The sequence below is a fragment of the Meriones unguiculatus genome, chromosome 1 (assembly GCF_030254825.1).
Source record: "Meriones unguiculatus strain TT.TT164.6M chromosome 1, Bangor_MerUng_6.1, whole genome shotgun sequence".
In the NCBI taxonomy this organism is placed as follows: Eukaryota; Metazoa; Chordata; class Mammalia; order Rodentia; family Muridae; genus Meriones; species Meriones unguiculatus.
The window spans coordinates 68,265,971-68,291,144 of record NC_083349.1 but is presented as its reverse complement, the minus strand read 5'-3'; the positions used below and the strand labels follow the sequence as shown (position 1 = coordinate 68,291,144).

Below are 25,174 nucleotides of genomic sequence, written 5' to 3'. Positions count from 1 at the left end.
AAAATGGGAATAACAACAGGGCTTAACTCATAGCATTCCCGAAAAGATCAGAGAAGGCAGTGTCTCCAATAGGCACACACTGGCTAGCTGGCAGCAACACACAAACAGTTGTTTGTCACTGCTCAGGGGTTCACACACTGTTTGTTACCAGATAATCCCATCGCTCAAACAAAGTGTGTTACCAGATAATCCCATCACTCAAAGACTCGAAAACTCAATTCCAGACAGGAGGACCACTTAATCCATGTTTATTTCACATTTGATCTGTAAACTTTATTTGTCATGAGCAACAAGTGCCGACATTTAGTTTTTCTTTTTGAAATCAGCACAGGCCTCCCACTGTCCGCCTAGAATAAGGAGAAACTGGGTTGTAAACACGAAGTCTCTGCCCACTCCCTGACTTTGGCAATTCATTAGTGACATGATCTCAGCCAGAAAAGCAGGGGGAAGGTAACACTTTGATACCTAAGAGCTCCTGGCACTGTGCAGTGAGGCAGGCCCATTTGTCTTCTCTCACTGTTTACCTTGGCAAATCGTATCAGGTTTGTTTCTTCCACATAATTTCCAGTCCTGTGTGTCTAAAAACAGCAGCTAGATGATTCTCCCTTAGTCAGCACTTTCTGGGGAGGGGCCGCACACATACAAGATACAAACAGACACACTCTTCTTCAAGCCTTGGCCCCAAAGGAGGGAAGAAAAGCAAAGTCTGTTTGAAAGTGAGTTACTGGGGCAAATGGTGCCTCAGAGAATAATGGCTTTATACACAGGGCTGATGCAAGGCAGAAAGTTCATTTCCTTCTGTCTTGGTCCATCGCTGTAATATTTACATAGGAAAAGGCAATTATGCTGTTAGGCACGGGGGAAAAATGAACAGAAATCCATTCCCTGTCAGGAAATCTCAAAGCAGGTCCGTGTCCAAGAGACAGTCACCAGTTACTGGTGAAAAGCACTGAGAGCAACATAATGACACTAGAAAAGGGCTTGCATTGCAAAGAGCTTGGTCTGGCCGGATCAGCCACCTTCTGTGTCTGACTGGAGGGCGTCTGCACAGCCATGATTCCAACATTGCGTCAAGGCCAACGCGGAGGAACCCAAAGTACGTTATCAAAAATAATGTATATTTACAGTGGGGCTGGGGAGGGTAGGCAGGGCTGCCCTGGAGGGGGGGTTTTAAAGGTGGGAGGGTGGTAATTAGCCATGGCTAGGAAATCTTGGTCATTAACCCATGCCCTCTCTAGTAGAGCGCTTGCTTGGAAGAGCTTGGGAGAGTCAAGACTAGGGGAGAGGGTGACAATAGCATCAGAAACAATACTGATCAGTGGGAGCCCCAGGAAAACGGCCTAGGGTCGGAACAACCATGACAACCATGTGTGTCCCTCTCAGCCAGAACTTCACACATGTAACAAAAGGCGCTCTCAAAGGCCACCGAGCTCCCTCCGAGCTAGATAACACGTGGAGCAGAAGGGTCCGGGTTTCCGAGGGCTGGGGCTGCAAGCGCAGACGCGCCCCCTCAAAGCCCAGCGCCTGCATCGTGCCAGTGTCCGCGAGCAGGGCAGGGCCCGCGCTCACACGATGCGCTTTCTGTCCCCGCGGCAGAGGATCTTCTTGAAGGCGCGGCGGAAGTCGTGGTTGAAGATGGTGTAGATAACCGGGTTCAGGGAGCTGTTGCAGTAGCCGAACCAGAAAAAGAAGTTGAAGAGCTGGTAGGGCACGGGGCAGCCGACCGCTATGAGCGTGTAGGTGAAGAAGAACGGGAACCAGCACACCACAAACACGCCGATGACCACGGCCAGCACGAACGTGAAGCGCTTCTCGCGGTTCTGCCGCCCGCGCCAGCGCGACGCTTTGGCGGCGCCGCCGCGCTCCTCTCCCGGCCCCGGCCCGGGCCCCGCGGCCCCGAGCCCCGCGGGCCCGCGCCGCGCCAGGCTGTCCCCCGGCTTCACCTGGCTCGGCCGGGGCTTGCCCTTGGCCCGGGGCCCGCGCTCGGGTCGACGGGGCCCCGGCGGGCGCTCGGCGTGCTCGGACGACGAGCTCTCCTCCAGGTCCAGCGCATCCCCGTCACGGGGCCCCGCGGGCGCGGGCTCCCCCGGGGCGCCGTTGAGCTGGGCGGGCAGCGGCTCGGCCTCGGCGCCCGCGCCGCGCTCCGGGCCCAGGCCGTTGGGTCTGCGCTCGGCCTCCCCCGGCGGCGCCGAGCCGGCGTCCGGGCCCCGGCGGCTGGGCGGCACGCGGGTGCGCCGCTTGGCGATCTGGTAGATGCGCACGTAGACCAGGATCATGATGAGGCAAGGCGCGAAGAAGGAGCCGATGGACGACGAGATGACGTACCACTTCTGGTCGTTGATCTTGCAGCTAGGCTCCGCCGGCTGCGGCCCGCCGCCCGCGCCCTTCTTCTCTATGGAGATGAGCGGCGGGAAGGAGATGACGGCCGAGATGACCCACACGGTGACAATGATGGCCTTGATGCGGCGCGGCGTGCGCTTCAGGTTGTACTCGATGGCCTGCGTGATGGACCAGTAGCGGTCCAAGCTGATGGCGCACAGGTGCACGATGGACGACGTGCAGAAGAGCACGTCGAGAGCCAGGTAGATCTCGCACCACACCTTCCCGAAGTACCAATAACCCATCACCTCGTTGGCCAAAGAGAAAGGAATGACCAGCGTGGCCACCAGGATGTCCGCTGAGGCCAGGGACACCAGGAAGAGGTTCTGGGGCGCCTTGAGCGCGCGGCTGGTGAACACGGCGATGATAACCAGCACGTTGCCGAACACCGTGAACAGCATCAGCAGGCCAGCCAGGCACACCAGCGTCAGCGTCACCTGCAGGGAGTAAGGGGTGGCCCGGGCGCCGCCCCCAGGCGCCTCGCTCCCGTTCCAGCTGCCGTTGCCCGCGTCCGGCTGCAGGGAGCCCATGGGCGCGAAGCTGCCCTCGGCCAGCGGCTGCTCCTGGCGGAACATGAACGCGGCGCGCTTCTCCCGGGCCTGCTGCCAGCCGCCTTCCGGCCCCGCGGCCGTGGGTCCTCCTCTTCCTCCGGCGCGCGGCTCGGCCCGCCGCGCCTCACATAAGGAGAGGGCCGCGGGGAGCCCGGGCCCAAGCTGGGCGCCGCTACTGGTCCATGGGCTGCCGCCCGCTGTGCCTCCGACGCTCCGCGCGGACGCCTTCCCTCTCCCCGCTCCTCCGGCGCAGCCAAGTTTTATTTCTAAGTGGCAGGGCAGGGGTAGGGCCAGCTGGTGGCGAGAGATTTTTTTCTTCAAGAAAAGAGAAAAGAAATGATCGGTGGCCTGGTGACTTGGGAAAATGTCAGAAAAATGATACAAATGTATTTAAACAGGCATCTACACCTGGACTCTTAAGCTGAGCGAAAGCAGGAAGTCTTACCCCCAAGAGGCGGCGGAGGGGTGCTGGTGCGGGCTCGGGGTCCTAGGTCGGTCTCCTTACACCCTCCAAGAGATGTCCGACTGGCTCGCTCCCGCTGGGCGCGGCGGTGCGGGTCGGGCGCTGCCTCCTCTCGGAGCGCCGCGGGACTTCCAAAGTTGCGCGCCCTGCTGGGGCTGGCACTGGGCGCGCGGAGCTCGGGGCCGGGGGCGGTGGAGGGGTGCAGGGTGCGGGGGCCGCATGAAGGCGCCCCCAGCTCCGTCCTCGGGGCCGAGCCAGAGAGCGGTCGCTCTCCCGGAGCCGCGGCCGAGGCGAGGGCGGCTGCTCCCGGGAGCGGCGGGCGCCGAGCGCAGCGCAGCCGGCGGGGGTCGGAGGAGCGCGAGAGTTTTAGCAGGACGCGGGACTGGCGGCTGACGGCGCTGGGGCGGCGGGCGGCGGGCGCCGGCTGCCGGTGGCTGCGCCGAACGGGGAGCCGCTGCTGCTCCGCCGCGCTGGGGTGCACTGGTTTTATAGCCCCGGGATGAAGCCGGCGTTGCCGAGCAGCCGGCGTCAGCCCCCACGTGGGAAGCCGACCCTCCTCCGCCCCTCGCGCCTCCCCTCCTTAGGTCTAGAGCCGGCACCCGCGTCGGACCCCAGAGAGCGCTGCCTCCTAGGTTGGACCGGCCTTTTGGATAGGCGGGTACGGTGAGAGAGGGTCTTTTGGAAGAGGCTAGGAGTGGGGAGCGGCCCCCTGCTGGGAGTTGGCCTTGCAGCTACTGGCTGGCCCAGGAGACGGTAGCGGGCACCCAGGAGCGCACCGATCTAGCGGGGTTCCGGTAGGAAAGAGTGCCAGGGTGCTGGGACCCGAACAGGAGATGCAGCGTTGCGGAAGGGTCGCCGGCTAAGCATCCCAGACCCAGGCTCGGGCACTCCTAACGGCCGGGTTGAAAGGGATCCTGGAGAGGTAAGCATGTGCAGGTTGCGAAGGAAGCACTGGAGCGGAATGGACGAGCACCCACGCGTGAGGAGGCTAGGCCAGAGTTACGCATACTTGGGGAAGAGAAGGACTCTATCCTCGCAGCCACAGAGCTGTCTACGCGGCGCTGGTGGCCTGCAGTCCGCACCGCGCCCCCGTGAACCGCGGTGGGGAAGGGTCCGGGAGGCGTAGGCCCTGATCCCTGACAGAACGAGAGCGCACTGACACCTGCTGGCCACTGGGCGTCACGACTGGAAAGCGACTTGAGGGCTCCAGTCTCTAGTCCTTTGCTGCATCTTCGGCTGCCTTCGGACAAGTTTGGATCTAAGGTGGCGGGGGGGGGGGTAACGACACCCAGATTTTAAACTGAACTGTGTCGTGTCGCAGCAATCTTCGGATTGTATGTGTCTACCTCCAACGAGAGTGAGGCTCGGAACCTCCTACGCATGCGATTCTTGGACCTTCTTCTCTGCTTGCCCAGCTTTCAACTGCTGGGACTGTTCAGCAGCTGTTGAGATACAGCTATTTTATGAAGAGCTAGAACAGAGGCGTGCCAGTGCATGGAAGCCTTCATCCCGCTGCTTTAATCAGCACCTACTGTGTGCCCGTGTTAAAGGATCACACTGCACTCCGCAAATGTATGCAACTAATATGTGTTACTCAAAAAGATTTTTACAGTTCTGGAAATAGAAATGTGAACTACCCGACTTGGTCATTACATACTGTGCATAATATTGAATTAACATACTATATTTCACACATTTGTAGAATTAAATGTAAAAAAAATTGTTGTTAAACTCTCACTCCACGTACACGGGCCTACCACCTCTGCCCCCAACACACATACACACACACACACACTTCTACACAGCATCTGTCAGTGAGGACAGGGTGCTACAAAAATGATAAGAAAGGTAGGAGCATGGGAGTGAGCAGCAAGGTCTCCAAGCTGGATGTCCCACCGCAGGCAGGAGTATTGGTAGCACCAGATTCACTATGCCATCTGCACGCTTCCGAGGAGCAGCAGGCAGAGCATGAAGTCCCAGAGAGCAGGGAAGATCGGCAGAGTGAACATAAGACCTGAAGAAGCATCTGTCATACTGAAGAGATCACTAGATCCAAATGTCACGTGCAGTCATCCAAGCCAGGAGCCAAGGTCCAAGCAGACCTGAGCAGAGGCTTCCCTGGCCAACCAGGTGCAGGCTCAGGTCTGGCTGAGGACTGTAAGCTAAATACTGACTTTGACCCTGAGTCCCCCCCCTCCCCCATTGGCGACACAGTATGATGATTCTCCTGACTCCCTCTCTGGTGTCTCATTTGAATTTGGCACCTTTACTCCCACCCCTCCCCCTGGTGGGCAGGCTCTGCTCCAGTCACCATGCTGAGACAACTTCCTCAGAGTCTCAAGAAAACCAAGGAAGCTGCCTATCCTCTCTCTGTTGAGATGCTTGTTCCTTGTCTTAAAGCTCTGCTCTGAGCTGCTGGGCAGGAGCTGGAGCATTGCCAGTGTGCTCATTTGGAGACATGACTGAAAGTGTCCAAAATATGTGAAGATTTTTGTAAAGCCAATGAAGCTACAAAGAATGAGCTTGGGTTGAGGATCACAGCCCTGAATCTCAGTTATGCAGGCCTCTAGAGTGATATCACAGGCCCCAAAGGAGCTCAGGCAGCTCAAACAGTGGATGCTGGCATTGGTGGCCTGAAGGAGGCCACCTCAGGACTTACCCACGAAGGTCTATAGCTATTAGTAAAAATAAAAACCAAGACGCTGCTTCCTAGCACTAACCACAGGTCAGCACAATGGCACGCACTTTCTAAGCTAGATGTTATTTTGTCCACCCATTTGCTTATATAAATGGGGAAAATAAGGTCAGCAAGGTTAAGTACATTGCCAGTCATTTATTGGACTGTGTTTCCTGAATGGAAGCCCAAGAAATTTTCCACCACCACCTGACCAAACTGTAAGGCTCTGCCCTCTGAGCATTGGCAAAGGCCCATCTAGAGAGCTGAGCTGTGAACGTAGCTCCTGGGGAGTACTTACCCAGCATGTATGAAGCCTTGGGTTCAATCCTCAGCACCCTGGCTACATAGGCCAAGCAGGGTGGCACACACCTGTAACCCAGCACTTGGGAGATGCAGGCATGATGGCCATCCTCTGTTACATAATGACTTTGATCCTTTTGGAAGGAAGGGGTTGGGAAGTGACCCCTCTATCCCTGTCTTCTCCTCCAGCTGTGACTACTATAGCAGGGTATGTGTGGGCACAATGTATGTCCCACTCTGCTTCTGATGCTCCATGTCCTGGCATAGCACTGGGCACACTCTATGGAGACTGAATAGTTCTCATAGTCTCTGAGAGAGTGCAGGAAGAGATGAGAACTGCTCCTCTCCTGGGTATCAGTATTAGCCTGAATAAACTACTCTTCAGGCCTACCCACTCACACACAAGGTGGGCTCGCCTTTTAATTGTAGAGCACCTCTGAAGAGGGATGCTTACAAATGACATTTCTGGGGGAAGAGATTTCTAGTTTGTATGAGGCCCTGGGTTCTATGCCCAGCACCACTGAATAAATATTTCTGGAACAGACCCCTTGAGAATACCAGTTTACTAGGATTAAAGTGGGGGTCTGGTGCTTGCATTTTTAACAAATAAGTAATTCAATAAATACATACACAATACACAGGACTTTATGAATGCTTGTGAGATGAATGAAAGAATGAGTTCCACATCTGACTGAGCTAACAAGGCAACAGGCCCACAAGTAGATGACCAAGATGTTTAATACCTCAGTCGCAAATCAGGATTCAGCTATGCTACGAACGAATGAAAATGACCCCCATATGCTCACAGGAAGTGCCACTATTAGGTGATGTGGCCTTGCTGAGGTAGGTATGGCCTTGCTGAAGGAAGTGTGTCACTGAGGCACACTTTGAGGCTTCAGATGCTCAAGCCAGGCCCAGAGTCGCTTTCTCTTCCTGCTTCCTGTGGATCCAGATGCAGAGCTCTCAGCTACCTCTTCGGCACCATGTCTGCCTGCGCACTGCCATGCTGCCTTCCATAATGATAATGGACTGAACTTCTGAACTGTAAGCCAGTTTTCCTTTGTAAGAGTTGCCAAGGCCATGGTATCTCTTCACAGCAATAGAAACCCGAGACAAAGACCCTCTCATTTTGTATTTTTTCCTACATGGAACATTTAAGTCAACAGAGGTAATCTAATTGTGTCAGTTAGATGATTGCCAAAAAAGTGAATATTGCTTAAGCGAATCAATCTGTTGGTCTTCAAATTATAGCCACTTCCAGTGTCAAGCAAGATCCAAAAGTGCCTTAGCATCTCAGCCCTAATGTTATAGAGCTTGAATACAAAATCACAGTCTGATCCCAAGCTAGTAGCACTGTTTTGGGAGGTTGTGGCAACGTAAGGTGAGATACTTAGCTGAAGAAGGTAAGTCATTGAGGGCATGCCTTTTGCTGTTGTTAGAAAGTGGCGTGTCTCCCACAGGCCCATGTGTTAGAACAAGTGGCCTCAGTTGGCAGCACTGCTTAGGAAGTTGTGGATCCTTTAGGAGGCGGAGCTTCACTGGAGGAAGTGAGTCATTGGGGACGGCCTGACTTCCTGTTCACTCCTCAGGTCCTTGACTGTGGGTGAGGACTAAGACATGAGCCTCCTGCGCCCGCTGGCCACCATGATGGACTGTAGTCCATCAAACTATGTGGCAGCAGGAACCTTCTTCCTTACATTGCTAGTGGTGGCGCACACATTTAACCCCCGAACTTGGGAGGCAGAGGCAGATGAATCTCTATGAGTTTGAGGTCAGCCTGGCCTACAAGCAAGTTCTGGAAGTCAAGGCTACACACAGGAAAAAAAAAAAAAAAATCTGTCTCAAAAAAACTGAGGAAAAAAAGAGAGAGAGAAAGAAAAGTAAAGTAACTAATGTGCCTTTGAAGGCCATGCCTGGTCCTTGTCTGTTTCCCCTTGGGCATGAGGTAAGCTCCTGCTACCATGATGTTCTTTCCTTCTGAAATGTGAGCCTAATGAGTTGTTTCTGTTAGTTATTTAGCTACATCAATGAAAGGTAGTTAATCCACTTATAATGATGGTAACGTCAATTTAACAGAAATGGAGAGCTGAGTAGGAGAGAAAATTATTACTACTACTGTTGTTTTGGTTTGGGGTTTTTGTTTGTTGTTTTGGAAGATTTGATTGTCTAAGGAAAAACTACATACCTATTAGCTTGGAAAACTCTCTCAAATAGAAATCTGCCACACAGTCAGATAAAGGCAAGCTTCCCTCCACCCACCCCAAGAGATGGTACTTAAACACAATACTCTTACCCATCTGAACATGATGAGCAGGTGTGGGACACAATGTTCTCAACCTCATGCTGTGCACACAGCTGGAGCCACAAACATCTGTTCGCTCACTGTCTTGCTGATGACAGGGGAGGAGACTCACCAGAGGAAAGTCTGTGCCTTCTCTGAGCTCTTACTTAACTACTCCATTTTATTTTTCCTGTGCTGAAGCTTTTGGGCATCCTATGATTATTGCAACATTGAGAGGAGCCAGAGGAAAGGGTCTCTTCCTGGGGTGATATGAAGAGCTGTCTTCTTCCCCTTTCCTGTCTTAGACTGATGCCAGGTATCTGTGGATGTTCACAAGCTAAAGCAATAAGCCCTGCCTCTGCCTTCATCTTTGTCTCTCTAAAGCATTTGCCTACTGTGCCCTGGCCTAGAAACTGAAGCCAGGTGTTTTCCTTTCTGTGAAAGTCTCCAGTGAAGACCAGAAAGACACCAATGCATCCCAGGATCAACTCTACTCTGAGGATGCCAAGGAAGGTTGAGCTGAGCAGACTCTTTGCTGCAATCTTCCTCTACCTAATGTGCTGTGTCTGGACTAAAGTGTGACTCTAAAGCTTGTGTGCACACAAAAAGCACATCATCTACCTCAGTGTTCTGGGACAGTCCTCACAGATAGTGCCTCCACTCTGCAACCAGCTAAGGAATAATGGTCTTCTTTGTCCAGACACAGGAAAAGCAACACCTGAATTGGCTATGGTGAGCAATGGCTATTTGTTCTTGCACTTGACATGTGAGATAGAGGCACCAGCCCATGGGTACAAAGGCAACATTTGTCACCAACAATAATAACTCTTAAGCTAACATTCCATTAATCTAATTAGGTAAAGTGAGTCACCCTTCATGTTTGCTCAAAGATACCATGGAGACAATGTGCCTGAAACACAGGGAGAGACAGAAGTGGAGGGGGCACAGGGGGAAAGAGAAGAGGGAGGGAGGGAGAGAGGGCAGAGAGGGAGAGACTATGAATGTAGTTATGCCTATTACTTAAAATTATCTTTTCCTGTTCTCCTTAGTCAATAACATCAAGCACAACCCTTCCTTGCTAAAGAAACCCCTCCCTGAGAGGTCTTAAAAGGCAATCCAAGTGAACCATTGATAATTTGGACTTGGGAGTGAAAGGCAGAAGTTCTGGCCCTGCTTCTGCAATTTAAAAACTATACTTAAAAAAAAAGAATACAACTATACTTATTTGACTTCTCTGGGCCCTAGTTTCTTCATGTGGGAAAAAGGAAATAGTTTTACACACCACAACCAGGCTTTCAAGTGAAGACTAAATGTGTGAATGCACAGAAAATATTCAGCTCAGATTTGGGTTTAATGGCTACAAATATACACTGGGTATTTTTTGTTGGCCTAGCAACACTTTTTCCTTTATTAATCTGAATGTCAATGCAAATAAATCCTGTGATCTGACAGTCTTAACAATGGATTATTAATAAACCTGGCCAGCACTAGAAATATGAAGTAAAAGCAAAATAAGCATCTAAGAAAGAAACATAGCTTTAACAGGCTTAATACATTTGGTTAAATCTGTGTGTGTGAGGGAAGGGTGAGAATGACTTCAGACATTCTGAACAATTCATAATAATGGAGGAGATAGATGCACAGGGCTCCTTACCCCAGAAGAGGTACAAACACTGGTAAAATCCAGAGAACCAATGAAGTTGGGCTTACCAGGAAAAGCCTCTCAAAAGGTCATCCATGCTAAAATTTTAGCAGATGAAAACTAGAAATCACCTCTTTTGGAGGCAACTCAAAAGCAGGATTGACGATTGCAAATGGCTCTAGAATTGGATGTAGACTAGAGGACTAGGAGGCAGAGAGGAGGAAGGGAATCCAGTTGTTAAAGTTCAGGAAACTTAAACTGAAACAGACAGATGCTTCCAAGGTGCTTTCTTCCACAACTAACATTAATTCTACTTAAATAAAACAGGAAAAAGATTGATTCAGGTAAATGAAACCTGGTTCAATCTGGGGCCAGAAATGGCTTTTGAACAAGATGGATGCAGCACTCCACACCTTCACTAAGGAGCAGATTCATCCTTTCTGCACTCTTGCTCTGCTCTCGCTTTTCCTCCTTCCCTGCATGGAGGAAAGAGCAAAGGCCCAGGTTAACACCTATAAGGAGCCATAGGGTTCTCAGCACATCTGGAAAGAAGCCACCGCGTCTGTCCCAGCTGTGTCTGTTTGCACAGCTGTGAGGCGGCAGCGTGGTGATCCCCTCTTTCTCTTCCTCAGCTTCCGAGTGACTCCACAGCCCACGCAGCAACTACACTCTTCCATTTGGTTTCTACTCTGTGTAATTAGAACACTTTACTAGGATAAATGGATGCAAGAGCTTTGATTAATAGTAAAACTATATTGAGCATCTCGATGAGTCAGGTCCATTGATGAAAATCACGCACAAAACATAATTCAGTCTGTTCTGAGGACTCTTTGAGAGGAAGTGTTATGTTGGGCTTGTAGATACTCAAAATAGAAGCAGAGTAGTGGGACACACACCTCTAATCCCAATACTCCCAAGACAGAAACAGGGAGAGCTCTCTTAGTTCAAAGCCACCCTGTGTTCAAAGTCTAGATAGTGAGATCCTGTCTAGAAAAAAAAAAAAAAGTATTTTCAGCAATGATAGTACTCTAAGATCAGATTTCAAGACAACTTTTTGTCCAATCATAAGAAAAAAAATAGAGAAATTTAAAAGATGCACTCCACTGCAACAGAGGTATTTGATGAAGCAAATAGATCTCAACCCCTCCTTCTGTCACCAAACATTCCAGTAAAAAACTAAGCATTACAACTAAAACATCTGGAAAACACAAAAAGCAGTATTTAAAAACATAAGCATTAGAAGGCAGATTAAGAAGAAAAGATAAAAACTGAAGAAATCTACATTAGAAATGTCTTTACCTTCCATTCCTCAATTCTGGTTCTCTGGGTCTTAGGCTGGAATTCTTAAAATTATTAGTATTATTGTTGTTGTTGTTGTTTTAATTTATTCACTTCGTATCTGGGCTGTAGGCCCCTCCTTCACCTCCCAGTCCCACCCTCCCTTTCTCTTTCCCCCTTATGCTCCTCTTCTAGTCCACTTATTGGGGAAATCCTCCTCCCCTACTTACCTGACCCAAGCCTATCAGTTCTTTAGGCTGGAATTTAGCGGTAGGTGTGAGCAATTGAAAAAGATCAAGAAACTCCATCTCTGTTGCCAGGGAGATAGAGAAGGGTCCTCTGTGAACCAGAGAATATGGGAAGACTCGAAGGAGAATGATTTTCTAATTTTTCTGTTTCACTTTGACTCAGCCACTAGAGTGGTTCCAGTTGGGGAAGAGTTTGGCAGCAGAACTAAAGGGGGAAGGTTTCTTTTTAAAGGTGTAGCCAAGAGGGAAGGGAGCCTTGGTGCTGTGTACAGGGTGGGCAGGAAGTACTGGAGGCCAGCTTCAGGTACTTTTACCATCTTCCTAAGCGACTGTACATTTTGTGTTTCCACCAGCAATGAGCAACTTGCCAGCTTTGGTAATTTTCTTTTTGGTGCTTTAATGGGGTTTGCAGGGGCTTCTTACTCATTTTCAACTCCCGGGTGACTGATGCTGAAATAGCCCTGGCCGTCCTGGAACTCTTAAGTTTGAGCCTGCCTCTGCCTCCCAAGTGCTGGGATTAAAGGTGTGCGCCACCACCGCATGACTTGAATTGCCCATTTTAAAATGTCATTCCCTTATGCTGAACCTTAAGAGTCCCATGTGCTCTCAAATCAAAGTCTTTATCAGTTATATCACCTGCCAGGATTTCCTCTCAGTCTATGGTGCTTTTGTTGTTGTTTTAATTTTTTCCCCTCATTTTCTTGGTAGTGCCATTTGCATAGAAATAAAAAGAATGACATTCAACCTATGCTTTTCTTTTCATCTTATACCTAAAACTTGATTGCAGATCCAGTTTCCAGCCAGCCTTCTGACTTCTGGCTTTCAATATTATGTTGGATGTTCTGGGTCTCTTGCTCTCCAGACAGAAGAGGAGCTTAGTTTTACATTTTATGTTTGTGTATATAGTTCACTTTAGGTATCAGGACATAAATTTGATTAGATACACAGGCAGATAGGTAGACTAGATAGACACATACATACATACATAAACAGACAGACAGCACTGAATTCTTTGCTTCTTTGGCAAATCAGCCATTGAAATTTACCAAGAAAAGGTGCTGAATTTTGTCAAGCATTTTTTGTTTGTTTTAATGGTCATGATCATGTGATACTTTTCTTCCTAACCTGTTGGTCTAATACATTACACTGTGGTCTTTTAATACTGAAACAGCATTGAAACATTAAAAAAAATGCTTGGTCACTTATAATTCTTTTATACATTAATATAATCTGTTAATATTTTGTTAAGGATCTTTGCATCAATGTTCCTAAGAGATATTTGTATGTAATCTTTCATTGTAAGGACTTTGTCTGGGTTTAGTGTTTAGGGTAATTCTGAACCCAAAGAATGAAGAGAGCACTCCCACTCCTTCCATCTTCTGGAAGGAACTGTAGAGAACTAGCTGTATAAACCTTTTAAATTTTTTTTTTTTTACTGTTTGATGAATTCTACTGGATATAAGTACAGACTCCATTTCTTAACTAGGCATAAATACACTTTTTTCCTCGTGTAAATTTTGGCACATTGTATCTCTCAAAGAATTGGCCTGTTTTGTTTTAGCTATCAAGTTTAAGAGTATAGAGATTTTTTTATAGTACCTATTATCCTTTTTTTCCTATGGGAGCTATTGTGACATCCTTGACTTCCTTTATAACAAGAATTAGGAGGGTAGCAGATCTTAGCCTGGCTAGAAGCTTGAGTTTACTAATATTTTCAAATAACTTGTTTTTGTTTCATTGATTTTTTTTTCTATTAACTTTTAATTTCACATTTTATCAACTTCTACTCTCTTTTTTCTTTGGGTTGTTTTAAATTTGCTCTTTTTTACAGTTTTTGTTTGTTTGTTTAAGAATAAAAACTTCATTTTGGGGCTAGAGAGATGGCTTAGAGGTCAAGAACACTGGCTGTTCTTCCAAAGGTCCTGAGTTCGATTCCCAGCAACCACATGGTGGCTCATAACCATCTATAGTGAGATCTAGTGCCTTCTTCTGGTAAGCAAACACACATGCAGACAGAAATGCTGTATAAATAATAAGTAAATCTTTTTAAAAGATTTAATGGGGGGGAGCTTTGCTGCATCAGGTTGAAGTCTGCTGTCACCAGATAGCCACTTATTTGCACTCGGTCTATGATGACATACTGCCTTTTCTCAGCAAGATTCTTAAAGGTCCCCCTGATCTGGGCAGATTTTGTCACATAGCCCTCAGGGCAATTACAGGTCAGACCCTTTCAGCTAGCTAGCTATCCCTAGAAATGCCCCACCCTCTTAAAGATATTAGTCTTTAGCAATGACCTTCAATAGTACTTAAGAGATATTGCCCTTGCCCCTGGAATAGTTAAGTACTGCATTCTCCTTTCTTGTGATAGAACCATGCTACTGCATGGAAAATGAGGCATATGTAAGTCAAGTATCCCTGACCCCAGTGAATCAAAAACATTCACCCTAGAAATCCCGCCCACTGCCCAAGGTTTGTAAATCCTTGATTTCACATAAATGTGCTGGGAGCGCATACACGCTGCTGGGGTTGCCTGCTGCGTGATCGAATTAGCCTTCCATTATGGCCTTCTGAGTTTCATCATCCCCCTCTGGGCCACAACTCAGCTGGCCTGCCCTCTGATCTGCTGGACCTGGACCTCCCTGGGACTGCCTTCCAGCTCACTGGGCCTGGGCCTCAGCAGGCCTGTGCCTTCGCTGCAAGTGGACCAGGCATGGTCTTTTTCGCCAGCACCTCTGCCGTGCTCAGCGTAGCAGCTTAACCAAGAGCTGTAATGCCATAGGCTTTGGAACACCCAAGTTTCCACTGCCACAATGAAACGCCCGAGTTTCCACTCATTCTAAAAAGAACTAAACTGTTAACACTTTGTGGAAAACCTTTTCTACACCCCAGCCTAGGGTGCTCAGGCCTTGCCCGAAAGTGCTCTAGCTGCCCCTTAGAGAAAAGGAACTCAATCCGGAAACCGAAATCCAGGACCTAGCAGAATGGAGAAGAAAAATTTCATTTTAAATATGGAGAAGAGGTTCTAACTGCTCCTCTGGCCTTTGCTCTCACCATTCCACAAACATTTTGACGAATTTGTATTTTTTATTTTCACTTAGCATAAACTTATAAAGGAAATTAAAGATTACATGGTTCCAAAAAAATAATTTCTAATAGAGGGGTGAAGTCTCCAACTTACAATAGTAAGATGACCTTGGCCTGACCTATTTCTTGCAGTTGGTTTTGCCTTACATATTTTAACAGTGTTCTTAGTCACTGGCCGCACTGGAGATTGTATCTTTGTCTCTTTACCTCTGATAATTTTCCTTCTTCTAAAGTCAGTAGACTTTATGTCAATGTGGCTAATCAACAATGATGAGCTTTAGCACAGTATATATATTGGTTACTTTTCTGTTGCTGTAAGAAAACACAACAGCCAAAATCAACTTAGAGAAGAATTTATTTTGGCTCACAGTTTCAGAGGCAGAGTACAAAATGGTGGGAAGAGGCTTGTCAGCAGGCAGCTGAATCAGGAAGCTAAAAGATCATATCTTCAACCAGAAAGCAAGAAAGCAAACTGAAGTGGGCTGTCCACTATCTCTTCCCAAGTTACACAACATAGAAAATACTTATGTCCTAGCTTTTCCAAGGATGGAGCTATACTTTCCAAACTTAAGATATGAGAAAACAAAGAAACACAGAATTAAGCCAACCATCCTACAAAAGATGACTATTACTGACTTATGTTTAGATATATTCTGGGTCCTGTAAAAAAGTACAATCTGGCTGTGACATCTGCCATTCCTTTACTCTCTTTAAAGACTCCCTGAGGCCAGTCAGGACTACTGCCAGGAAGACCTGTACTCACAGCTCTAAAACAACCTCTTCTAAAGCTGAAACTTTAGAAAGGTAGGTCTACCTCGCCCTTACCTTCAGTGTGACAGAAAAAAGAACACTGCACTAGGAGTGTTTCACTGGACTATGTACTTCTAATAGATTTATCTGAGAATGGAGACATTCTCAAATGCCTCAAGTCATCACCCAAAGTAAAACAAATTTAGTAAAGAAAGCTACGCAAACAGAAATATCTACAGATAGTGTAAAAATCACACACGCGGCAGACTGAAGTCTTGCACTTGACATGTTTTGGCTTAGAAGGATGACAAGTGTAAAACTGGGTTTAGTATATGTATTTCCAGGCTGGAAGGTCTGCATGAACTCCCACTGGCTTATTTTAATTAGGCATGTTTAAATCAGCATTCATCTGTTAACCAACTTCAGTCAGAGCTGTGCGGGTGTTGCGATTTGGGATGGAAGCAACACAGCAGACTACAATACTGCTCAAGGGGCCAGATGTTGTTGCTTCTACTTTCAGCAATGACGTGACACTAACTGAGAATGTAAGCCAGTCCCTTTCCAGAAACTCCCTCATCTTGAAAGTAACATAGTCAGGTTTACAGGGGGAAATTAATTTTATAACTCAACACACAACTGACCCCTTAAAAACCCTAAACAAGGCAAGTTTTTGAAGGGTTCAGAAAAAAAAAATGGGTCATATTCAAAAGTTTATGAACAAGATGAAATTTTGATAATCCAAATTATTCTTAAAAAGACATGAACAAGTAACACTAGAAGAAAAAGCCATTAAATTCCTATTTGGATAATTACCAAGGCAGCCTACATGAAGAACAATTTGCCGTGCTTGTTTTAAAAGCTGGCAGTCACTACACAGTATTCAAATGTACTCCACAGGCCTTTTCCTACTTCTGGTTCCATTAGGACCACACATTCCACTGCCAGACAGAACACTTTTGCCCTGCACTCCATTCCAAACCAGACATAAATCTTTCTGAAACTGAAACACAGCAAACCTTTCCTCTCGTTTCTATCAAATAATTTGTTTTAGTAACAAGAAAATACACAAAATTGGTACCAACTAGGCTTCTGGAACTTTGATTTGAGAAGGACCACGGAAGAGGACAACAGCAACAGGCCAAAGCCCTAGAGTCAGAAACCGATGGGCAGTTCTGGTGAGAATTCACAAGAGCAGAAGGCTGACAAAAAGCATAGCCAGCACAATCTACTTACATTCCTGGGGTGGGAGTGGGGGAGAGATTGGAATGGATACTGGAGGCCTTTCATGTTACATTCTGACAGAGAAGTGGGCTATGCTTTATATGCTGAGATTTAAAAGTAATGGACTATTGGATTTAAAAGTAATGGACTAATAGTTAATTTAGGCTGCTTACAGCTTTTATCCAAGTTTGTAATGACAGCTGAAAACACAAACAAGCAAACAAACAAACACAGGATTTGAAACATACTGTTTGGTGAGGAAAGAAGTAGGAAACTCACGTGGAGCAACTGCTGACTCACCGTGACCCTTAAGAGATTAAGAGGTCTCTTAAGCAGAGAAGCTAGGCACTGCACAGCAGGACAGATGCCTTTGGGGCAGGGCCCCGACCACCCAACTCCATGGTGTAAAAATTACTCTGAGGATGCTTGGCTGGGGTGGGGGAAAGAAAGATGGCCGGTGAGGCTCCAGAGCGCCCTTCTGGAAAAGTATGGCCGCGGACATTTTCCAAGGCCAGCCACACAAGCACTCATGAGGACTCGCAGCTCCAACTGAACAGGACATGTACATCCTGAGTAGCAAGCTCTTCATATTTGAAGGTTTTTGGGAGGACAACGTCTTAATATAGCACCCAGGATATTTTTAAACTTGAGTTCATCCTGCACCAGCCTTGAGTTTGAAGCATCACTCCTGGTTGACTGCACACGTTTCGTTTTTGTTATGATGCAGTCAGTCCTTGTTTGTATTTTGTGGGGATGGGAGTACTGGAATTGAAGCAGGACCTTGTGAATGCGACACTACACCTCACACTTAGCCATATCCAAGCCCAGAATTGGTTCACTTTAAATGGCTCAGACTTCATAAGATTAATTAGAAACTTGTAATTCGAGCTTTCAGAATTCATCCCAACTGCATTCCCCAACTTTGAAGTACAAATTAACTGTCTCTCCCGGAGTTTCTATCTCTACTGTTTTCTTTAGAATTCATTTACAAGTCACCGTCTCTCCCTTCTGAGTAAAGTTCTAAATTAACAAACCAAAATTTACATGTTTAAGATAACAGTCTATGATTCTTATTTTACTAATCAAATCTTGAGGAGAGTCTAAACATTATTCTTTAAAAAAAAAAAATGAAAGTTTTAAATACGGCGCATTTCAGAAAAAAACTTAACTCATGTGTACTCATCTACAGTCATCAGCATCCCTTATGCAAGAATTAAGTATCTTGGTTTCACAACTATCCACCCCTCAACTGGAGTCCAGCTTGGTTTCCTGGTAGAAAACATCATAAAATTAAAGGGATCTTCCAACACAGCTTGCATAAAGAAGATCTAAAGTCTGCATCCTGAAAAGGCAGACTATACACTATCTATATGAATGTTAGTTCTACATGTAAGATTGTGGCCATTTCCCACCTCCGTTGTAGAATAATTTAAATGAATGTAGGGAAAACAAACTGTTTAATGTTTTTCATATATTCTCATCTTGAGAAACCATGTTTTTACAAGAAAAGATACCAGACCACTACCTCTCAAGTTTAAAGTCTATGATCTTAATATCAATACAACTGCATATGAATTTTAAAAGAAAAACACACACACACACACATACACACACAAGCTCTAGGTAGAACTGTAATAAATTCCTTTTATAAACAAAATCTTAACTGAAAGCCACAGTATATGGGAAAGAAGAAAGAATATTATTTTGTAAAGTCCAGTGAACATCTACAATAGTCTTACAGCACATTTAAGCATTCTAGGGTTTTATATCTTTACCTGCCTTTCACTTCTTAGTTGCTCCTTACAAATTTGCCAATTATGAACACAGATTTGTCACCAAACCCAATTCTGAGTTTGAGTGCCAGGAAAAGCAAAAGTCCAAATATTTATCTTTATATTAGTTTTAATTTTTAAAAATAGTTGTTTAGAACAAAATACACAAAAATTGGGGGGCACAACACAAAAGAACAAGCAGCAATATTTAATTATATATAATAGTTACTCATTATATGGGAGGTGTGTTTTAGGATTGTATCTAGGATGCACCTGCTCTGTGGGGTCTCCTCAATAATTAAACTGACCTGTACCAACACTACCAAAAATAAAAAAAAATATGTAAGGGGCACACATTTACAGTTTTGATATTTGTAAAGGCAGTAAAGCAAAAGAACAAAACAAAAAATTTATCGAATACTACATGCACATCCTACATAACTTCCACAGAACTACCAATGGTGTCAATGTGCCATTTTTCCATAACTGTACTACCGCCTACTAACAAAGGAAAGATGAGATTGAAAGTACTGGTACTGAACTGAACTGTGTGAAGCCAGTGCCCCATGTGGGAAAGTGCATTAGTTCAGCAGCAACTACAGCACAGTGGGAAGATATTGTGCTTAGACACAGACACTCCAGAACAGAAAGATCTACAAGGCGAGTCAAGATATAAAACCATAGCACACCGTTAAATAACCGTGAAACATACATAGACTGCAATCTTCAGAGAGAGACATTCATCTCATTGTACAAGGAAAGGGAGAAGTCTTTATAGTTACCTATTGTAGTTTATGATATAATAAATACATATCTATATAGCATTGTATATACATATATAGAATGTGTGTTTATGTGTTATTTATTTGCCAAATTTCTGTTAAATTTTTGTGGATCTGCAACTTTCAGGACTGGGGGAAGAAAAGTAAAGAAAAGAAAACCTTTCACCACACATTTCTGCTCCCCAAGTAAAACATACTTATTCTAGGAAAGGTTTGAATACCCCCACCCCAAAGATTCACTTCAGATATTTGCTTTACAGTTCATCAAAGAAATAAAACTAGTGTGAATTTTGATTTCTAAATGCATATTTTCTGGTTGCCAGCTGTTGCAACAAAGTATCTTTTAATATTTAAACTAGCTGATGCAAATTCTTTAACAGAGAATATAAACTCTATCTGACTGATTAAAACAGAGCAAATCAAAATAATTCAGTGACTTACTCTGAATGTAAACAATATATAAAAGTTAAATTTCAAAATAAATTAAAGAAAAATTCTACCTTTAGGGCCTATATGTTATAAAGATCAGACAATTTTAAGGGGAAATGTATATGAAAAGCTGCAACAAAATTTTTGGCCCACATTTTCCTAAGAGAAACATATCTAACTATACTACTTTGTCCCTTAAATTTAATGACTTCATTAATTTCTTGGAAGATTTTTAAACAAACTGGCATATCAGATTACACAACAGGAAAACATCCATCAAATTGAGCAAAGAAAACTTATACAAGCTTTTTTTTTTTTTTTACATAATTAAAAAAATCTAAATGGCTATGATTCCTCTATTAGCAAAAACACATAATGCAGTCTTTATAAATCTGCCATAGATCAATATCCACACAGATACAGATATAGATATGAAACATTAATGGCAGTCTATTTTTGAACAGTGTGTGGGACCAGCAGTTTGTATCAAACCATGGCACGATATGGACCCTGCATCTTTAAGAACTGAATAATGAATGAAGGCCCTCCAGCAACAATTTGAGGTGGTAGGTGACTGAGTGGACAGTTCTCAATACTCATGATTGACAGCTTGCTGCAGAGAGCAAGCTCAAAGGGGAGGCTGTGAAGGTTGGGGTTGTCATTCAAATATAGTTCTTCTAGGTTTTCCAGTGTACCTGTTTAGAGAGGAGAAGAAAAAACATATTACTCTTAAAACTTTAGCTGTAGATTTCAAACTGTAGCATATTCAAATCAACTGGGGAGACTTTTTAAAACCCCACTGTATAGCACCCTCTATACCAATGAAATCACAAAGGTTTTTTGCTTAAGAGCTTTATGAAAACACTGAAGAGATTCTATTGGGACAGGCGGGAGTTCACATATGGAGTTTTAGGATTCCTCCTCCCCTCCGAGACAGGGTTTCTCTGTGAGGCCTTGGCTGTCCTGGATCCAGTTTATAGACCAGGCTAGCCTTGAACTCTGAGATCTGCCTGCCTCTGCCTTCCTAGGTGCTGGAATTATAGGTGTGCATCACTGCACCTGGCCACATATGGATTTTTAAACCTCTATTTTCAAGGTCAAAACACAGACTCTTTGCCAATGACACTAGAAAAGTAGTAAGCCAAAAGCCAGCATGACAGACTTTTCTATATGTAGATCTCGGGGGGGGCCTATATGAAATGTTACTGTCCTGATTTATAGGTAAGGTAACAGGAGCTGAAAGTCTCTACCCAAAGCTACAAAGCCAGGAAAGCGGCAGAACCAAATTTTAAATTGTCTACCACTTTAAAAACACTCTTTACTACTTTGTCTTGGTTTTCTGAAGCAGGACGTCACAGGGAGCACATAATCCACAGAGCTGCTGACTTAGAAACTACTCAATCAACTCTCATAAAACACGACTACCACCTGTACTGCCTAAATTCAATACATAGTAAACATAAACACAGTTGGAAAAACTCTCAAAGTAAGCTTGAGTACTGACAGTAGTCAACACTACCTACTCCTAACCCTAAAGCCTATGGGGAATGTTCTTTGGAAGCTGTGCAAGGTGGCTTTTGCCTGCAGTTTCAGTACTGGTTATTATAAATAAAAGCTAAATGAGGACAAAAAATAAAATAAAAAATCAAAAATGATGTCCTTTCAACACAGACATTAATAATTTAATTCATTCCCATGTAACTGCTAAGTTTGGAAGAACAGAAAATAAGTCTTTCTACTTTGAGATTTATAAATAAAATCTCTTGACAGCATACACATTCTAAACCATTCCCAAATACAGTATTAATTCTAACAACTTATGAATAAAACCATTAGCACTCCATTAAAAGTCTTCAGCTTGACATAACTGAATTTACAAAACAGTATATTTATCAAGCCTATCTGTTGGAAAGCACAAAATCAACCAGCAGTGTTAGGCAGCCATAGGTTCATACCAATCTCCTCAGGAAGATGAGTAAGGAGGTTCTCTCCAAGGCCAAGGTGTGTGAGGTTGGTAAGGTGACCGATGCCTCTGGGAAGAGTGGTCAACTGGTTGTTTGTCAAGACTAATTTCTAAACGATCAACAAAATAAAAAAGTTACACATGTGCTTCCCACAACTGATACACACTTAAAATGATATATATAATGAGTAAACTAAGTAACAGGGAAATTAAGTTGAGTAAATATTGCTTACTAGTAAATCACAAGATTTTCTTTCAAAAATTTTCATTTGTTAAGAGAACAAAATCAGATGGTATATTTCATGATCACATAAGGACAACAAGACAAAAATCCAAGCATAATATCAAAATCTAAAGAAAAACTTTTAATGTGCAACGGTTTCTAAGAACTATAATCATAAAACTCTAAATAAAGCCACTGGGAGGTCTCACCTGTAAATCCTTAAGATAAGCGATCTCATTGGGCAAGGATTCTAGCTTGTTCTCCTCTAGGTCTAATTCTCGTAACTTCCTAAGGTTTCCAAGACCATGGGGAAGCTTCTTTAGAAGATTGTTTGATAATATTAGAACCTAAACAGAAATTGAGAGCATTTCATGGCTCATCAAATGATATTATATACGACTGTTATGTGGAGTAAAGTTTATTAACCAATGCTAATTTCCAAAAATAAGTATTAAGCATAATTATAAAATGTTAAATATTTAACTGGCTAATACAATATTTTAAAACTAATAGAGATTTTAATTCAATTTTACTTAGAAACTGATGAAAAGTCATTTAACTAATTTTTAAAATGAAAAACAAAACTATTTTAACAGTGAATAAATCCAAGTATTAATAAGAACCTGGATATTTATTCAAAATTCCACAAAATATTTACTTTAGGAAGGTAAGCGATGGACTTATAGCTGTCTAGATCAACCACTGAAGTTACTACTGAGACATTTCATTTCAGTGCATCTAAAAACACTAAAGGGTTGAAATGGGCTGAGGAAGCGAAAGTCCTTTCTATCAGAGAAGTTATAATTCAGCATGGAAATAGGGAGACAATAATGGGAGCTAGAATAGCTGAAAAAACAGGAAATTCAAAGATCTACATACAGTTGTAGCTGCCTTTGGGTCTGCTTATTTGCCCCAAGTTTATAAAATCCATAAACACACACAGTAAGACCAATAAAATAATAGTCACAACTGGAGTTTACTCGGACCTTGCACTAAATGTGCTCTGTTTACTCTATTCACTTAATCCTAGTTAGAACTATGGATACCATTACCTCATCTCATTCCTCAGGAACTAAAGCTTGGTTAGATGAGGTTCACAAACTGCATTCCCATTTGCTTCACCACAACACCAATGAAGCCAACCATTACGCCATACTGGTTTTACTGATGACAGTGGTTCTTAATCTTTGAGTCACGACCCCTTTGGGGCCAAGCAATGTTTTCACAGAGGTTGCATATCAGACATCCTACACATCAGATGTTTATATTATGATTCATAACAGTAGCAAAGTTCCAGCTATGAAAATAATTTATGGTTGGGGGTCACCTCAAAATGAGGTTAAAGGGTTATAACATTAGGAAAGTTGAGAAATACTGCTTTGTGATATAATAAAATACAATTTTTTTAAGTTTTTTTAAAATCTTTAAAATAGCATATTTACTATCTTAGTAAGTTGTTAATTAAAGATGAAAACTTCACTAAACAAAGACAGTGGTAGTCATTCTTGAGTAAAGATGGATCTTTAATTATGGGAAAAAAAGCTTTTTGAAAGAAGGAAAAAAAAAAAAGAGTCCAGACCTTGTGTATAGTCTAGATCCTAAGACTATGCACAGAGCTAAAAATATAAACAACACATTACCAGTACAAATATGAGTGATAAAATTAGGTCAAAGCCATACAGTTAAGGCTCTGAATGTCAGTCTGAAGAATCCATAATTATTTTGACAATGTCATGTTTCCTAAAAGGAATTAAGAAAAAAATGTTTTAAAGGTGCTAAATTTTAGATGTCTTTCTCTTCAAAGAGAAAGCATTTATTTCTCTCAGCTTTTGCTAGGCAGAAGTGGTCCAGGAGGCAAACACCTCACTATCCTAAACAGGGTTGTGAACTTAATGGAGTCTGCTTATGACCATCTCTAATTACAATCTTTAACCAACAGAAAGTGCTGATATCAACATGAAGCCTGTAAGGTCCTCTGGAGGGTTTTTAGGCATCCTAAATTATAATACCCAAAATTAACCTGTAAGCCCCATCCACCCAAGAACTAGGTAACTGCCTGGAATGCTGGGAGTTGAAGCTGTTTCATGGAAAAGTACAGTGGCCTATGAGTTTTTGTCCTTAAAACCCCCTGCAACACATGTTTCAGAGCCACTCAGCTGGGAAATTGCAGGGAGTGATCCTAACCAAAGTCCACCTCTTGGTCAGTGTTTAATAAAGCTTGCCTCCAATTTGGTTCAAATGGTAGGATTGGTTTTTCTCTGGTGATTCTCAGGATTAAAAACTACTCATCTATACTCACTTACCTCAAGAGAAACAAGACCAGACACATCCTCTGGGATCTTCGTGAGCTGATTAGTTGCTAAATTCAATTCTACCATACTGGTCCAAGTTCCAAAATCCAAAGGGAGTGATGTTAACTGATTGTCCTGGGAAACACAAGAAACACCCCATGGAGAACCACAAACACAAAGATACCATTTGAATTTCCCTTTGAAAATTCTTAAAATGCAAAACTCTATTCTTGTTTTTTTTTTTTATCTAAATAGAAAAAGAAAACAAGTAAAAACAAAACAAAAACCTCTGAACTTCCAATGTTTTAATTAATCAGACTTTTATTTTTAGGTTAAACTACATGATTGCCTTCTTATGTGGGTATCTGTAATAAATTTTTTTTTAAATATGACATACAGAAAAATCATTCACAATTTCAAAGATCCTAATGAAAAATGGATTTTCTCCACTTTAATAATAATGTACAGAAATCACTGAGCAAAATAAGAATGTTCAAATTAAGCTGTGCACAGGAAACAGGGAAGACAGCTTAGAGGGTAAGGGCACTTGACACCAGCCTGAACAGCAGGATATGCATGGCAGATAAGAAAACTGACCTCCCCCCGAAATGAGCCATGTTGCTCAATCATATAACAAATGAATAAATGTAGTTTTAAAATTTTTTTTAAAAAGTGCCAGGAGGTGGGGGTGCACATCTTTAATCCCAACACTTGGGAGGCAGAGATAAGAGGATCTCTGAGGTTGGGGAAACCTGGTCCACAGAGCAAGTTCTAGGATAGCCATGGACACACAAATCCTATCTCAAAAAACCAAAATGAAAGAATAAATAAAAATAAAGT

The 25,174-nt window shown here is 43.9% G+C and overlaps 3 protein-coding genes across 6 annotated transcripts in view; all 3 read right to left on the bottom strand.

Annotated features, from left to right (window-relative positions):
• Nucleotides 1-218: 218 nt before the first annotated feature.
• Nucleotides 219-2,960, bottom strand: Adra2a (adrenoceptor alpha 2A). The gene has a single exon (XM_060391162.1). The coding sequence runs from the start codon at nt 2,952-2,954 to the stop codon at nt 1,566-1,568; it is 1,389 nt and encodes a 462-aa protein (XP_060247145.1). The 5' UTR covers nt 2,955-2,960; the 3' UTR covers nt 219-1,565.
• A 133-nt stretch (nt 2,961-3,093) lies between these two features.
• Nucleotides 3,094-11,599, bottom strand: LOC110555627 (serine/arginine repetitive matrix protein 1). Its single transcript, XM_021648936.2, has 5 exons — nt 11,593-11,599; nt 10,707-10,769; nt 4,403-4,651; nt 3,376-3,972; nt 3,094-3,245 (listed from the first exon to the last, which is right to left on the bottom strand). Exons 1-5 carry the CDS (start codon nt 11,597-11,599, stop codon nt 3,103-3,105), a joined length of 1,059 nt encoding a protein of 352 aa, XP_021504611.2. The 3' UTR covers nt 3,094-3,102.
• Nucleotides 11,600-15,240: 3,641 nt separating this feature from the next.
• Nucleotides 15,241-25,174, bottom strand: part of Shoc2 (SHOC2 leucine rich repeat scaffold protein) — an 86,320-nt gene continuing 76,386 nt past the window's right edge. For all 4 annotated transcript variants that reach the window (XM_021648938.2, XM_060391109.1, XM_021648937.2 and 1 more), the window contains exons 6-9: nt 24,347-24,469; nt 22,253-22,390; nt 21,813-21,930; nt 15,241-20,552 (exon numbers count right to left, since the gene is read on the bottom strand). In XM_021648938.2, coding sequence (XP_021504613.1) covers nt 20,344-20,552; nt 21,813-21,930; nt 22,253-22,390; nt 24,347-24,469 — 588 coding nt within the window. In that variant the 3' untranslated portion in view covers nt 15,241-20,343. The remainder of the gene's footprint in view (nt 20,553-21,812; nt 21,931-22,252; nt 22,391-24,346; nt 24,470-25,174) is intronic.

Excerpts from the sequence above, each read along its gene's own strand:
- Adra2a (XM_060391162.1), bottom strand. The coding sequence starts at position 2,954 with ATGTTCCGCCAGGAGCAGCCGCTGGCCGAGGGCAGCTTCGCGCCCATG.
- LOC110555627 (XM_021648936.2), bottom strand. Across the intron at positions 4,652-10,706 it reads GAATCTGCTCCTTAGTGAAG|ATCCAAACTTGTCCGAAGGC; the intron begins GTGTGGAGTGCT and ends CCGCCACCTTAG. Across the intron at positions 3,973-4,402 it reads AGAGTCCTTCTCTTCCCCAA|GAGGGGAGGCGCGAGGGGCG; the intron begins GTATGCGTAACT and ends TCTAGACCTAAG.